This window comes from Octopus sinensis, linkage group LG10, assembly GCF_006345805.1.
Source record: "Octopus sinensis linkage group LG10, ASM634580v1, whole genome shotgun sequence".
NCBI classification, from domain to species: Eukaryota; Metazoa; Mollusca; class Cephalopoda; order Octopoda; family Octopodidae; genus Octopus; species Octopus sinensis.
Genome location: NC_043006.1, coordinates 25,092,084 through 25,107,119, shown reverse-complemented (window position 1 = coordinate 25,107,119; position 15,036 = coordinate 25,092,084). Strand labels below are relative to the sequence as shown.

The 15,036-nt window shown below is 37.9% G+C and overlaps 1 protein-coding gene across 15 annotated transcripts in view; it reads right to left on the bottom strand.

The window, feature by feature from the left end:
• The window catches only part of LOC115216158 (sickle tail protein-like), a 460,762-nt gene that overhangs the window by 104,573 nt on the left and 341,153 nt on the right, over window positions 1-15,036 (bottom strand). For all 15 annotated transcript variants that reach the window (XM_036506378.1, XM_036506375.1, XM_036506376.1 and 12 more), the window contains 4 exons: window positions 11,616-11,866; window positions 10,270-10,391; window positions 4,238-4,368; window positions 2,167-2,242 (listed from right to left, as the gene is read on the bottom strand). In XM_036506378.1, coding sequence (XP_036362271.1) covers window positions 2,167-2,242; window positions 4,238-4,368; window positions 10,270-10,391; window positions 11,616-11,866 — 580 coding nt within the window. The remainder of the gene's footprint in view (window positions 1-2,166; window positions 2,243-4,237; window positions 4,369-10,269; window positions 10,392-11,615; window positions 11,867-15,036) is intronic.

Genomic DNA, 15,036 nt, shown 5'->3' with positions numbered 1-15,036 from the left:
AGATGAATGTGTTATTGGCAATGATACATGTTTGTTACAGCTTCTAGAGTCACAAGAAAGCCATTGCTTAGCCCCTGTTTCATGGTATTATTATATTGGTGAGAAATATCTCTCTAGACAAGTGAATTGAGTGAAATTGAATGAAATGTCTTTTATCCAGAGGCCTTACAAAATATCTGCAGTATATAGAACTTATGACCTATAAACCTATTTCTTTACTACCCTCAAGGGGCTAAACACAGAGAGGACAAACAAGGACAAACAGATTAAGTCGATTATATCGACTCCAGTGCGTAACTGGTACTTAATTTATCGACCCCAAAAGGACGAAAGGCAAAGTCGACCTCAGTGGAATTTGAACTCAGAACGTAACGGCAGACGAAATACGGCTATGCATTTCGCCCGGCGTGCTAACGTTTCTGCCAGCTCGCCACCTTATGAACCATAAGCCAATAGTTCACATATATTATTAACTTAATCTTTCTTTTATTCATAATATTCCTAAGTTGAGAGTAGCTATTGGTTGGAAATCACTTTAGGAAATCATTTTCTATCTGAAGAGTTGCTAATTCACATCTTACCACTTGTATTGTTCCTGTACTTTATAAACTATCAATGGTTTAGTTAACCTAGCTTTAATAGATACTACAAAGAGATCAGCCAGCTAGTGTTGTGAAAATTATAAAAAAATGCTTTTATTGAAGTTGTTATATGTTGAGATGCTATTAAGGTGCATAAATTCAGACAATGCTGATACCTCTTTCAAAAAGAATCATAACTGATCATTTGTAATAATTAATTCAGTTGTTCACTCATTCATTTTATGTCCCTTTTCCCATGCTTGCATAGGATAAATATGCTATTTGAAGTACTGTTTTACAACTGGATGCTTCTTGATGCTAACCCTTTATGCCACTTAACTTTGAGGGCACAAAGTAACTGGGTAGTTTGTTGTCAGGTGAGAAACTGCCAACAAGCGACTGCAAATGTAAACAGACAAACAAACACACACACACACACACATGCTCAAATGCAAGCATGCACATGCACACAGCAGTTTTCTTTCAGTCTCCATCTATAAAATCCACTGACAAGGCTTAGGTCAGCTTCAATCTATAACAGAAGAAACACTTCCCAAGATGTCATGTAGTAAGGCCAGATCTAACGGTACATGGTTGGGAAGGGAACTTCTCAACCACTCAGCTATGCATGTACCTTAACTTTCATTGTAATAAACATAGAGAGAGTGGCTCAGGAAGAAAAAAAGTACAAAAAAAAAAGTAATGACCAGAAGTGACATTATTATGAGTGTATGAGTGTGTAATGGTGGACAGGAAGTAAGTGGAATAAAGGATTTCTAACAGAAAAGAGCAAGGAAAATAGAGGGTGGGAAGCTGATGTGTATTACTGTTAAGCATAGGTGAAGTTGTAAGTTGTATCTTTGTATGCATGTGTGCGAGAAACATTGCATAAAGATTGTGTGTGAGTGAATTGCAAATATATGAATGGATGTGTAGGTATTTGAATGTTTAACAGGTCATAATCAATCTCTGTATAAGTCTACATATGTGTGAGAGGGGTTGTGTGAGAATGTATGCATGCATGAGTACATGAGGTTTGAGCAGGGAATGAAGTAGGTGAATGTATGTGCATGTGTGTGTGTGTGTGTTTAGAAAGCCAGAGATGTATTCAAGAAAAATAATAATTATTGTGGAATTTAATAATGTTTAAATTTAATAATTGTTTCTGTCATTTGACTGTTACTATGCTGGGCCACTGCCTTGAAGGTTTTTCAGTAAAACAAATTGACTTCAGGGCTTATATTTTTAAGCCTAGTACTTATTCTATCAGTCTCTTTTGCTGACCCACTAAATTATGGGTACATAAATACACCAGCACCAGTTGTCAAGCGGTGGTGTGAGCAAACATAGACACAAAGACACACACATAGGCATATATACAATGGGCTTCTCTCAGTTTCTATCTACCAAAACCACTCACAAGGCTTTGGTCAGTCTGAGGCTATAGTAGAAGACATTTGCCCAAGGTGCCATGCAGTGGGACTGAACCCAGGACTATGTGGTTGGGAAGCAAGCTTCTTACCACACAGCCATGTTTCAGCCACAACTCTCAATATTTACCTTAGTAACAAGTTATTGTACTTACTTTTCTTCTTGGATAATTATATCCATTTCTTCAGACATAATCTTTTTCATTTTGTCTTGCAGCTGTGGAAAGTGGGCTATCAACAGAAAAGACAAGAGTTAACATTAGCTTCAACATAGTTGCTTAATCTGCTTAATATAGAAGAAAAACCATCTACAAAAAATGCAAATGACATTTGTCATTTTATGAATTATGATTACAGTATGAAGATAAACAATACAGGATGGCTATTGCTAAAACACCACTTGATCAGTATTCATCATCATCATCGTTTAGCGTCCGCTTTCCATGCTAGCATGGGTTGGACGGTTCAACTGGGGTCTGGGAAGCCAGAAGGCTGCACCAGGCCCAGTCTGATCTGGCAATGTTTCTACGGCTGGATGCCCTTCCTAGCGCCAACCACTCCGTGAGTGTAGTGGGTGCTTTTTACGTGCCACCGGCACAGGTGCCAGATGAGGCTGGCAACGACCACGATCAGATGGTGCTTTTTACATGCCACCAGCACGAGGCCAGTCGGGGCGGCGCTGGCAATGGCCACGTTCGAATGGTTCTCTTACGTATCACCGGCACTGGTATCACAGCTGCAATTTCCATTGATGTTGATCGATTTCGATTTCGATTTTATTGTGTATTTTATTGCGTGCTGCTGAGCTATAGAGCTTCAGCAGAAATAACTGAGGCTTCACAAGAATGATAAGAACAACAGTTAACAAAACATCACAAAGAAGACTGAAAATAAAACAATTTGAAGTATGAATTTTCTTTAGCAGCAATGAATACGGTTTCACTATTCAAGATTGTCTGATGTTCAGGGTTTCAAAGTGCAAGTGGTTTCAGATGGATATAACCAGTGGTAAAAACTTAAGGGAATTGAACAGCGGAAGGTCTCCAGACAAGAAGCCTCACTGAGGCAAATGTTTTGGCCGTTCCCTTTTAAAAGCTGAATCCAGGTCATTACTCCTAAGTACCTTTCTGCTGGCACTTTTAGCCACTTGGATATTAGAGACTTGTGAATTTAAACCATCTGGAGATTTCATCTAGTTGGAACTTTTCTCCATTGACTCAGCTTTCAAACTTTTTGTAATTCAACTGAATGAAGAAGCATTTCATACTGCTTGAAGAACAAAAATATGATCAACTGTACATAAGTCTCCTGATATCAATAAATATAACTAATTGCAGATTATTCCTCAGCTCTAAACAATTTTACAGTCCATCTTAGTGCTACATTTATGGTATTAAGATGCTCAAAGTGCATTTTCACAAAATCTTTGAACCGGCAACCTAATAATACTTCACAGATTGATATAAAATACTTCTTTCTATCTAACTGGGGTTGAAAAATGGAACTATTTTCATAACTCTAATAAGAGAAATCAGTGGCCTCATTCCAGCCAGACTTCAAAACCTGTGGTTAAACAAGGGTGCTTTGAACAGAAGGTCATGTTGGATGTTTAGCGGAATTTCGATGGGGTGTTGCATGTCGAGCTTGTCCCAGATGGTCATACTGTGAATGCTAACCTTTATACTCAACAACTGTAGTGAGTACATGATGTTTTGAAAGCCTGCTACCTGGCATTGATCAATCAAAGACATGCACTTCTACAACATGACAATGCCTCAACACACACTACCAATGTGTCCAATTGCAAACTTGAGTGGGTGGAAGTGCTGCCTCACCCTGCCTAAAATCCAGACCATGCACCATCAGATTATTACATTTTCCAAGCTAAGGCTTATTTCCTGCACAGACGGAGACTCGACAATGTAGATGGGGTTGAAAATGGGTGTAGAGAGGTTTTTGCTTCTAAACCAGCCAAATGTTATAAGCATGGAATTGACCTCTGGTACAATGATGGCAAGAGACAATAGAATATAATGGCATATATTTTGATGAGTAAATGCTTTTTGTATGTAATTTGTTTGAACTATTAAAATATGAAATATGAAAAAACAGTTGGCTCAACCTGGTATTTGGTAGAATGTATACCCTTTCCATTAAAAAATCCACATAATATACATTGAAAACAATCTGCATTTATATTCTTATAAAGAAAAAGAGATCACTTACCTTTTTGCTCTGCAATAGCTTTTGATAGTTGACTTAGAGTTAGTGCCATCTTTTCAACGTCAGTTGAGTTTACACGACAGTGCTTTGAGATTACATCAGTGCGTACTTCTTCAACAGAATCTTCAAGTTTACTAGAATTTTGGAGGAGGAAGAAATGAAAAATAACAATACATTAGTAACATTAAAAAATTTAGCGAAACGTTTCAGAGACTATTTTAAATACTATAGTTACTTGTGGTAGATTACAGAATATATTGAGGTATTGGACTATATCATGATGATTATAATGGTATACTCTTACTCTTTTACTTGTTTCAGTCATTTGACTGCAGCCATGCTGGAGCACCGCCTTTAGTTGAGCAAATCGACCCCGGGACTTATTCTTTGTAAGCCTAGTACTTATTCTATCGGTCTCTTTTGCCGAACTGCTAAGTTACAGGGACGCAATCGCACCAGCATCGGTTGTCAAGCGATGCTAGAGGGACAAACACAGACACACAAACACATACACACACACATATATATACATATATACATATATACGACAGGCTTCTTTCAGTTTCCGTCTACCAAATCCACTCACAAGGCATTGGTCGGCCCGGGGCTATAGCAGAAGACACTTGCCAAGATGCCACGCAGTGGGACTGAACCCGGAACTATGTGGTTGGTTAGCAAGCTACTTACCACACAGCCACACTGGAAGCGCCAAAAACAAGCATTTCAGAATGTTAGGGTATCAATCTGAGGACAGTGCAGAGGATTCAGAAAGAGTTGAATGAATCTAATGGTGATTACAAAGGTATGGCAGCTCAGAAAACTCACTCTGATTGTTCTGATAAGAAAAGAACTCCTGAATTTGTTGGTGAGATCTAGGCCATGATTGACAATGATACCTCTAAGTCAGTCAGGTCCACTGCCATGAAGACATTCGGTGTTCCTCATACAAGATGAGAGAGGGCCAATTTTTATCCCAAGCCATCAAAGGCCAGAGGAAAAAACCATACTATGAAGCTTTTGAATAAACTCAAGCATCCCCCCCAACTGAACATGCTTTGGTTTTTTTCAGACGAGAAAAATTTCTGCCAGGATCAGATGGTGAACACGCAAAACAACCATTGGCTTGCAGTGTCCCCAAAACATGTACCAAGAATGATGAAAATCAAACATCCTGTCAACATCATGGTGTTTGGAGTGATGGTGATGTTATGCCTCCATTTACCTTCCCACATGGCCTCAGACTCAACACGGAGGCCTACACCAAGTGCCAGGGGAGGTAGTGCTGCTGTGGGTCAAGAGGGTGGCTGCTGCAAGACCCTATGACTGGCAACAGGACTCTGCACCGTGCTACACAAGCAGGAGAACCCGGTCATGGCTGTCAGACAATTTCTGTGACCACATCACCCCTAATATCTGACCACCTAATTCCCCATACTACAACCCCTTGATTATTATGAGTGGGGCACAGTTGAGCGAGAGACCAACAAAACTCCTTGTAACACCAAAGGTGAACTGAAGGCAAGGATTATGGCAGCATTCACCAACTTAAACAAGGAGGCCATTCAGAAGAATTGCAGGAAATTCCAAAGTCATCTAGAGGCTGTGGTTGAAGCCAATGGCGATTTTATTGAATAAATTTACTCTTTAATATTTCAAAATGTAATTTTGGTAAATATATCTGTCAAAATGAGATGTCAGTGTTATTTTCATTTTTGCATAACTTAACAATATATTCACTGCACCCTGTATATATGTATGTATATTTTATATATCAAACCCTGGCATTGTCATTTGCATCATTATCTCCCCACCCACTTATATATACACATACACATATAAAGCAAGTGAAGTACAGATATTCATGCTACAGTGCTCAGATGAATGAGAACTTAACTTCCAACTCCTTCAACCAGATCAGGTGGTGCCTCCAGTGTAGAAAGTTGGCTATAATATGGTCCTCATTGAATGGATATGGAAGTAAAAATGCTGAAGAAATACAAGTAAGCTTGATGAGTATATTTACTGTTGGCCTTGTACCAAAATTTGCAACCAATATTACTCTTAAACATAAAAGCAAAGATAGTATCAACTAACACATATCTTGATAGCCGAGTTTCTGTTAAGTAAATTCATTACACTTGCTTCAGAAGACAAAGGGTGAGAGTATCAAGAGTTTATAAAAACATATTGGCATTGGAAGACTAGGTGGATAGAGAGAAGTACGAGAAAGCTTGTAGCAAAAGGCACAGCACTAGGTTGCAGGGGATGGAGACAGAAACACAGAGGGAAGAGGAGCATGTTAGTAAGGTGAAGTGTAACTTGAGGGAAGTGAAGTGTAACTTGAGGGAAGTGAAGGAAGGTGAGTAGAGGAGGGAGTGAATGACTGAGAAGGTGGTGGAGAGAGAGTAAAGAAACAAGGGTAAAAAATAAAGTACAGACAGAAAGAAGTTACAACTGATGAGAAGGTGAGTCTGCCAGTATAAGATGTCTGCTATGTGCAAACAAGACTTATAAAGCTAAGCACTACTTAGTGACTATCTACTCTATGCTTCTAATAGCATTTTATCACCCATCATCATCATCATCATCATCATCATCATCATCATCATCATCATCATCATCATCATTAACATCATCATCATCATTCAATGTCTGTTTTCCATGCTGGCAAGGGTTGGATGCTTTGACAGGATCTGACCAGCTGAAGGGCTGTTCAGGCTCTTCACACGCACGCGTGCGCACGCACACACACACACAAGCATGCACACACACACGCACACACACATGCACACACACACACACACATGCACACAAACACACATGCACACACACATGCATGCACATACATACATACATACGCACACACGCACACACACATGCACACAAACACACATGCACACACACATGCATGCACATACACATACATGCACACACCCACAAACGCACACACACATGCATGCATATACATACATACATACGCACACACGCACACACACACACACACACACAGTTATATATATATATGTATGTGAAGGTATATGGCCTAATAGTTAGGCTGTTGCACTGAAGATTGTGAGATTGTGGGTTTGATTCCCTGATTGGGCAGTGCTTTGTGCTCTTCAGCAAAACACTTCATTTCATGTTGCTCCAGTCCCCTTTCAATCAGTGGGGAATGCTGGCCAGCTCACCTAGCTAAGCAGGGTTGCATCATTTGAAAGCTAAAATAATGCAAAATGCATTGTGACCAACAATTTGTAAAAGTATCTGATAGCCTTGTTGGTCATGTGATCACATGTGATATTTATATATATACTAGTGGGCCTCCTGACCTTTGGCCTGGTCTGTACAATGTTGAAATGTATTCATAAGGCACGAGTTAGCATCTATCATAATGCCCATTTTTCTTACAATAAAAGCTGTCAAAAGGTATATCAATATTGCATAACATAATTTTAAAAAAATATTTAGACTATCTAAATACAGAAAACAACATAGATTAGTAATAGAGAAATGTATTGTACAAAAATTATAAAACATTTACAGAACTTCAGTATTTACAATGTTTACAAGTTTTTTCTTTGGAGCATTTATGAAGAGTTTCTGTGGGCTTCTTACTCTGGTACAACCTACACACAATTGACCATGTGAAGAACAACCCTCTTCTAGATGGAGACTGACAACCTGCAGTGGTTGACCTTGGGACTTCTTAATGGTCTCTACATAACTGACTCTCACTTGGAATTGCAATAGTTTGAAATGAAAGAGGGCATCTGTTAGCGGTATTCTAGGTATAAATACAATGTCTCCCTTACTACATCCAGTGAGGAGTTTTGCTCTGATAATGTTAGGCTGTAGTTCAGTCATGGCTGATCCAGGTTTCTGAGAAGCATGATGACTGTGCCCTTCTTCAATTCAAGGTTCAGTCATGGCTGATCCAGGTTTCTGAGAAGCATGATAACTGTGCCCTTCTTCAATTCAAGGTTCAGTCATGGCTGATCCAGGTTTCTGAGAAGCATGATGACTGTGCCCTTCTTCAATTCAAGGTTCAGTCATGGCTGATCCAGGTTTCTGAGAAGCATGATGACTGTACCCTTCTTTAATTCAAGGTTCAGTCATGGCTGATCCAGGTTTCTGAGAAGCATGATGACTGTACCCTTCTTCAATTCAAGGTTCAGTCATGGCTGATCCAGGTTTCTGAGAAGCATGATGACTGTGCCCTTCTTCAATTCAAGGTTCAGTCATGGCTGATCCAGGTTTCTGAGAAGCATGATGACTGTACCCTTCTTCAATTCAAGGTTCAGTCATGGCTGATCCAGGTTTCTGAGAAGCATGATGACTGTACCCTTCTTCAATTCAAGGTTCAGTCATGGCTGATCCAGGTTTCTGAGAAGCATGATGACTGTGCCCTTCTTCAATTCAAGGTTCAGTCATGGCTGATCCAGGTTTCTGAGAAGCATGATGACTGTACCCTTCTTCAATTCAAGGTTCAGTCATGGCTGATCCAGGTTTCTGAGAAGCATGATGACTGTGCCTTTCTTCAATTCAAGGTTCAGTCATGGCTGATCCAGGTTTCTGAGAAGCATGATGACTGTACCCTTCTTCAATTCAAGGTTCAGTCATGGCTGATCCAGGTTTCTGAGAAGCATGATGACTGTGCCCTTCTTCAATTCAAGGTTCAGTCATGGCTGATCCAGGTTTCTGAGAAGCATGATGACTGTGCCCTTCTTCAATTCAAGGTTCGGTCATGGCTGATCCAGGTTTCTGAGAAGCATGATGACTGTGCCCTTCTTCAATTCAAGGTTGTGTGGCGCTCATCGTTTAACATCTGTTCTCCATGCTAGCATGGGTTGGACGGTTCGACCGGTGACCTGGGAAGCCAGAAGGCTGTACCAGGCTCCAGTCTTATCTGGCAATGTTTCTACAGCTGGATGCCCTTCCTAACGCCAACCACTCCGTGAGTGTAGTGGGTGCTTTTTACGTGCCACCTGCACAGGTGCCAGGCGAGGCTGGCAACAGCCATGATCGGACTGGTGCATTTTACGTGCCACCGGCACGGAAGCCAGTCAAGGCAGCGCTGGCATCGGCCACGATTCGGGTGGTGCTTTTTACGTGCCATTGGCACAGAATTTCCTGCACGGATATTTAAAGAAACCGATGTGTTTTCTCTCTCTCTTCTATCTTTTCTCCTTTCAAAAAAATGTTTCTCCCAGCATTCACTATTTTCCTCTTGTTCTAGTCTAACGATATACATATCTCCATATAAGGTTCCAGGTATGGCATTTGTATAAAAGAAGAACACAAATTGGTTTAAAGGTTTACTACAGCTGTTTCAAATGCCTTCTTTATTGATGAATAGTTTGATTACTACAACTACATCATCAAAAAAATGTTTTTCCTCTCTATTAGCCATCTTCAAAAAGACTGAAAACATAGGGAACTTTCTAAATTTAACTGGCTGTGATGGAAACATGCAAGCCAGAGGTCAGTGGGCAAAAAAATCTACAAAGAACTCGATTAAAATTCATGCCTTCAGATTGGGCTAGATAGACAAATGAACAAAGATAAAGAGATGAGAGGAAGACAGAGAGAAAAAAGTCTCAAGTCAACCCTGATAAGGCAGATTTATGATTTTAAGTATTCTACCTGTGAGTTCTCAAGAAAATATTTCACTAAATCTTTGGAAAATATTAAACATAAATGTATTGAGAAGTCTGTTTACAGTAACAAGTTTTTCCTATGCAGTAGTATGTATTTATAATTAAATGGGCTGAAAGTTAAGCTTTTTGGACATAATACAGTGTTAATAGTAAGACATTTACATCATAGTAAGAGGAAGTGTTTAATGGTTAGATAGTTCATATTAAAATAAGTTGATTATTGATTCAATTCCTATTTAAGATACTAAGAAATTCTTTATTGATAAACTGCTGACATTAGTTAAATCTCAACATTTGTGCCTATTTATAAATGGAGGTGTAGACTGATATATAGTGGGTGGTGGAGAGAATAATGTTAACAAATAAATATCAACTTACCAAAGTTCTTGGTCTATCCTCTTTTCTTCACGGACAAACTCTGTGTAATTTGCATCCACATCATGCCGCTCTTTTCGAATGGGGTGTAGACTGACCGTAAACGAAATTCTACTCAAAACATTCTATAAAAATATCACAATGTCTAGTGTAAGAGAGGAGAATTGATGAGGTGATATTTATATCACATGTATAAATATGTATTTGGCATCCTATCAATTTGTTTTAGTTGTATAACTCAAAAACTGAAGACTTAGCATTGAAGTAGTGATTTTAGGGAGAACACAATTGGTTTCTAGTTGTCGCCTCTGAACACCTAAGGGGACATGAATTCAATACTCCACATTAATAAAACATTTATCAATTATAATAGTTCACTACTTAAAAACCTTATTTCTGGTTAGATTAGTTGAAACTTAAGAATTTTGTAGGACCACATTACTGGCACTTTAGTTGGTATATCACACTACATTGGCTCTGCAATTCATTTTATCAGTATTGTGTTTCAATGCAATGATATTAAATGAATCTTATCAAGTATTGACAATCAGAGATATTTAAAGTACTTTTCAAAGGAAGAGGTTAATTGGCTAATTGCAGCATGTTAAGTCCAGTGTATTACAAGTCTTATGTTCAACTTATGCCTCAACTAGTGAATATGTTTAATATGGATCAATCAGCCATGGCAGTCAACATTTTAGCATTCCTACTTTACACCTGTAAAAATCATTTGTATCAACAATATACAAATGTTAAAAGTTTCTGAAATCTATTTTCTACTCAAGTTTTAAGTAGCCAAGTGAGTATATGAACTCATAACCTATACTCCCAGTACCTGTGTGAGTATATGAAGCTATGAGCTGCATTTTATGTGTCTGAGTGAGCAAGTGAATAAGCACACACTCAGTTTTAGACTATTGATTCATGACCCAAAGCTGATAGTCTAAAAACTTATTCACTGAATTACTATTACACATTGCTCATAACTCTAGGATACCAATATAGCAACTTTGAAAATCATTTTTATTTTTGTGTCTAAGAAGAAGAGATATTGTAGTATGTAGTTTGAACTATTGCAGTAGTCAGAGGTGAAATACATGGTCAGAAATAAAATGTTAGTAAAAATGGGTTTGAGTGATGAGAAACAATGATACTAAAAGTAGGAAAGAATTAAGCTCAATGAATACTTTTAGTGTTATAAAATTCTGAAGTTCATAGGAGCCAATGGCAAAAAAGTATAACAAACAGATAAAAGAAAACAAATATATCTAAATTAATAATGATAATGGTTGTTCCAGTAGTAGGAAATAGTAAATTTAAATGTAAAGAAGCAAACATTTTTAGCCTACCAAAATTTTTTTAGTTGATTCAGCCATCAATGTCTGCCCAGTTTCTGTATTTTTCCGATGTAAGAACTGTAAGTTTTTAAGATCAGCCTTCAGTTCTTCAACCTTGCGCTTTACAAGGATCATACGTACACGAGTATTCGGTCCAATCACTGGTGGCTGGTTGGTATATTTGCTGCGTGTAGATTTCTGAGAATGTGTTGCTGCTGCTGCTGGGTAACCACTTTGAGCAGCACCAGGGATGTCTGATAGACCTACAGATGAAATAATCAAACAAAGAAATAAAAGAAAAATCAAAAGTAAATTAGACAAAAACTTTTATATTAGTTTTATATCTATCTAGCATATTTGTCTATAGAAATATAGGTTGGATGGTTCAGGAAATTTGGTCATTTGCATAAAAATTTGAATCAATTGTTTTTTTTCGTATACGAAGGGATACTATTCTTATTATAAATCAAGAAAAGGAAGCAATGTTTATTGTATATTTACTCAGCCGTACTTTTATCACTACTTCAGTAAGTGAAATATGTCTGAAGTTATTTTCCATACCAGAAAATAAAAATAATAATAGTCATTAATTGTTGTTTCTTCTCAACGCAAAATTATTTCTACGCTTTTTAATGCTCCATGAATGAAATATATAAACACTAATCTATTTTCATTTTGCAATTTACATGGTTTTAAGCTTAACACAATGACAGTAAAAATAATTGAACTTAAAACCATTGTTTTATTAGTTCACTCACTATTTGACAAAACAAGAAAATGTTCAATATAATAATATACCAAAAAAAAGCATTTTTAGCTTTAAGCAGATGATATGAGGGTTCTACCAAAAGTAATGCTAAAGTGAACATAACTTTTTTTTATTAACTGACATGGGTTGTTCAAATTGCAAGCGTTGGTAGAATAACTCTACCTCTATGGTAAATCTTCCTGTTCTACATTGCAGGCAAATAATGGGTTCCAAACAGAAGCGGCTTGTCATTGAATTCCTGATGAAGGAAGGCTGTATGCTGTTAGGCACTTACAGAAGGTTACAGGTTGTTTACAAAGATATTAGCACGACAAGAGCAATGAGCATAAATGAGTGAAGAAGTTTAAAGAAGGGAAGACTAGCAATTATGACAAACTACGTGGTGGAAGACCATCAACTGTGACCACTGATATTAATTGTGAAGAAGTGGATGAATTAATTTACACAGACAGACAAGTCACAATCCACAAGCTTGCTACGCAAAGATGCAGTACAAGATGATATAAGATTTTGGGGGTTGGAAAGGGTATGCAAAGTGGGTACTAAACAGTTGATACCTGATTTGAAACAGAGATGGGTGAAAGTCTTCTCTGATTTGCTGAAAGTATTTGAAACCAAGGAAGATGTTTTTTTCTCCTGATCAGGTGACAAGGAATGAAACAATTGTATCTTTATGATCCAAAAATGAAGACTCCATTAATGGAATGGCCTCACATCTCTTCTCTAAAGTCTAAGAAGTTCAACAACCAGCAATTGACACAGAATATTATGGTGACTGTATACTCCATTCATTCATCATCATCATAGTTTAACGTCCACTTTCCATGCTGGCATGGGTTGGACGGTTTGAGTGAGAACTAGCAAGCTGGGAGGCTGCACCAGATTCCAATCTAATTTGGCAAGGTTTCTACAGCTAGATGCCCTTCCTAATGCCAACCACTTAAAGAGTGTAGTAGGTGCTTTTTACATGCCACTGGCATGGTAGCTAGTATAGTGGGTGTTTTCTATGTGTCACTGGCATGGTAGCTACTTGAATGATGCCTTTTATGTGCCACCGGCATGGGTGCCAGTCAGGCAGCACTGGCATTGGCCATGCTTGAATGATACTTTTTTATGTGCCATTGGCACGGGTGCCAGTCAGGTGGCACTGGCATTGGCTACTCTCAAATGGTGCTTTTTACGTGCCACCAGTACAGGTGTCAGTCAGGCAGCACTGATGTCGGCTATAACTACGATTTCACTCGGTTCAAGAGGTCTTTACAAGCACACCATATCACCCAATGATTGAAGGGTGCTTTTAAATGGGTCAGTTATGCAACACTGGCATCAGTCACGACTACAATCTCACTTGGCTTGCCAGGTCTTCTCTGGCATGGCATATCTCCAAAAGTCTCAGTCACTTGTCATTGCCTCATTGAAGCCCAATGTTTTAAGGTCATGTGTTACCACTTCATTCCATGTTTTCCTGGATCTACCTCTTCCACAGGTCCTCTCCATAGTTAGGGCATGACACTTCTTCACACAGCTGTCCTCATTATACAGTGCAAATTTACTGCCCCCTAATTTCTAACTGTTTGGCCCAATGAGAACAATGGTGATGCAAATGAGGTGAAAGTGGCTGTGAAAAAGTAAGTACAACAGTGCACACATGAATTTTTGCAAAGTTTTTTTGAGAGTTTTGAGAGTTGAATTCAATGACAAATGCATCACTTGTGCTGGAGACTATGTTGAGTAAATTACTTTGTATAGAAGAAGGATTATTTTACTAAAATGTGCAATTTAAACAATCTATGACAATTAAAAAAACAGTCATGTCCATTTTTGCATTATTTTCAGTTCAAAGTTTTTAATTATTGTTGGCCAGTGGATGTATAAAAATTAGACCAGTTGATTAACTGAATTGCAATTGATAGTATAAAAGTAAGACATTTCCCTTTCTTCATCAGCCTGGTAGTATCTTTCTACGCAAATGATAAACACTTAGTTTGTTATAAGGAAGATAGTTGCTCCACATGACAGATATGAAAACACAGTCATGACTAGCAGATCTCAGTATTACATATAATAAACAAACTCTACCAAAGTGATTCTGTGACTGTATGAAAATAGACAGGATTTACTAAGTTGAAATTATTCTGGAAACACTTAAATCACAATAACAATTTTTTATTCCATTATACCAAATAGATCATGGCCTTTGTTAGTAATAACAACAATCTGCCTTACTCGTGATTCGAGTAAGTATCAAAGGAATTTCAAATATTTAAAGAAAAATGAGAGGAGTATTTCAATAATTCTCACATTATTGTTTGTGTGGTTTGTGAATTTAGTTATATATTCATGATGTTGATGAGAAGGACAACCATGATGATGATTATAATAATCAATTTAGGCACAAAACCAGCAGTTTGGTAGAAGGGTTGACATGAAGAGATTGTGTAGAAACTACTTTACTCACTCCTCATTGCATAATGAGATAAGCAAGAATCTCAGATCAAACTAAAGCATAGTATGCCTAGAATTGCAACTGGACCTCTTGATTGATTATCTAGTCCTAATATTACTGGATCAAACTTTATAATCATAATTCACAATATTTACTTTTCTGCTGTATCCTTTTCTTTAACCTTTCAAACACAAATTTGCATTTTTCAAAAACATCTA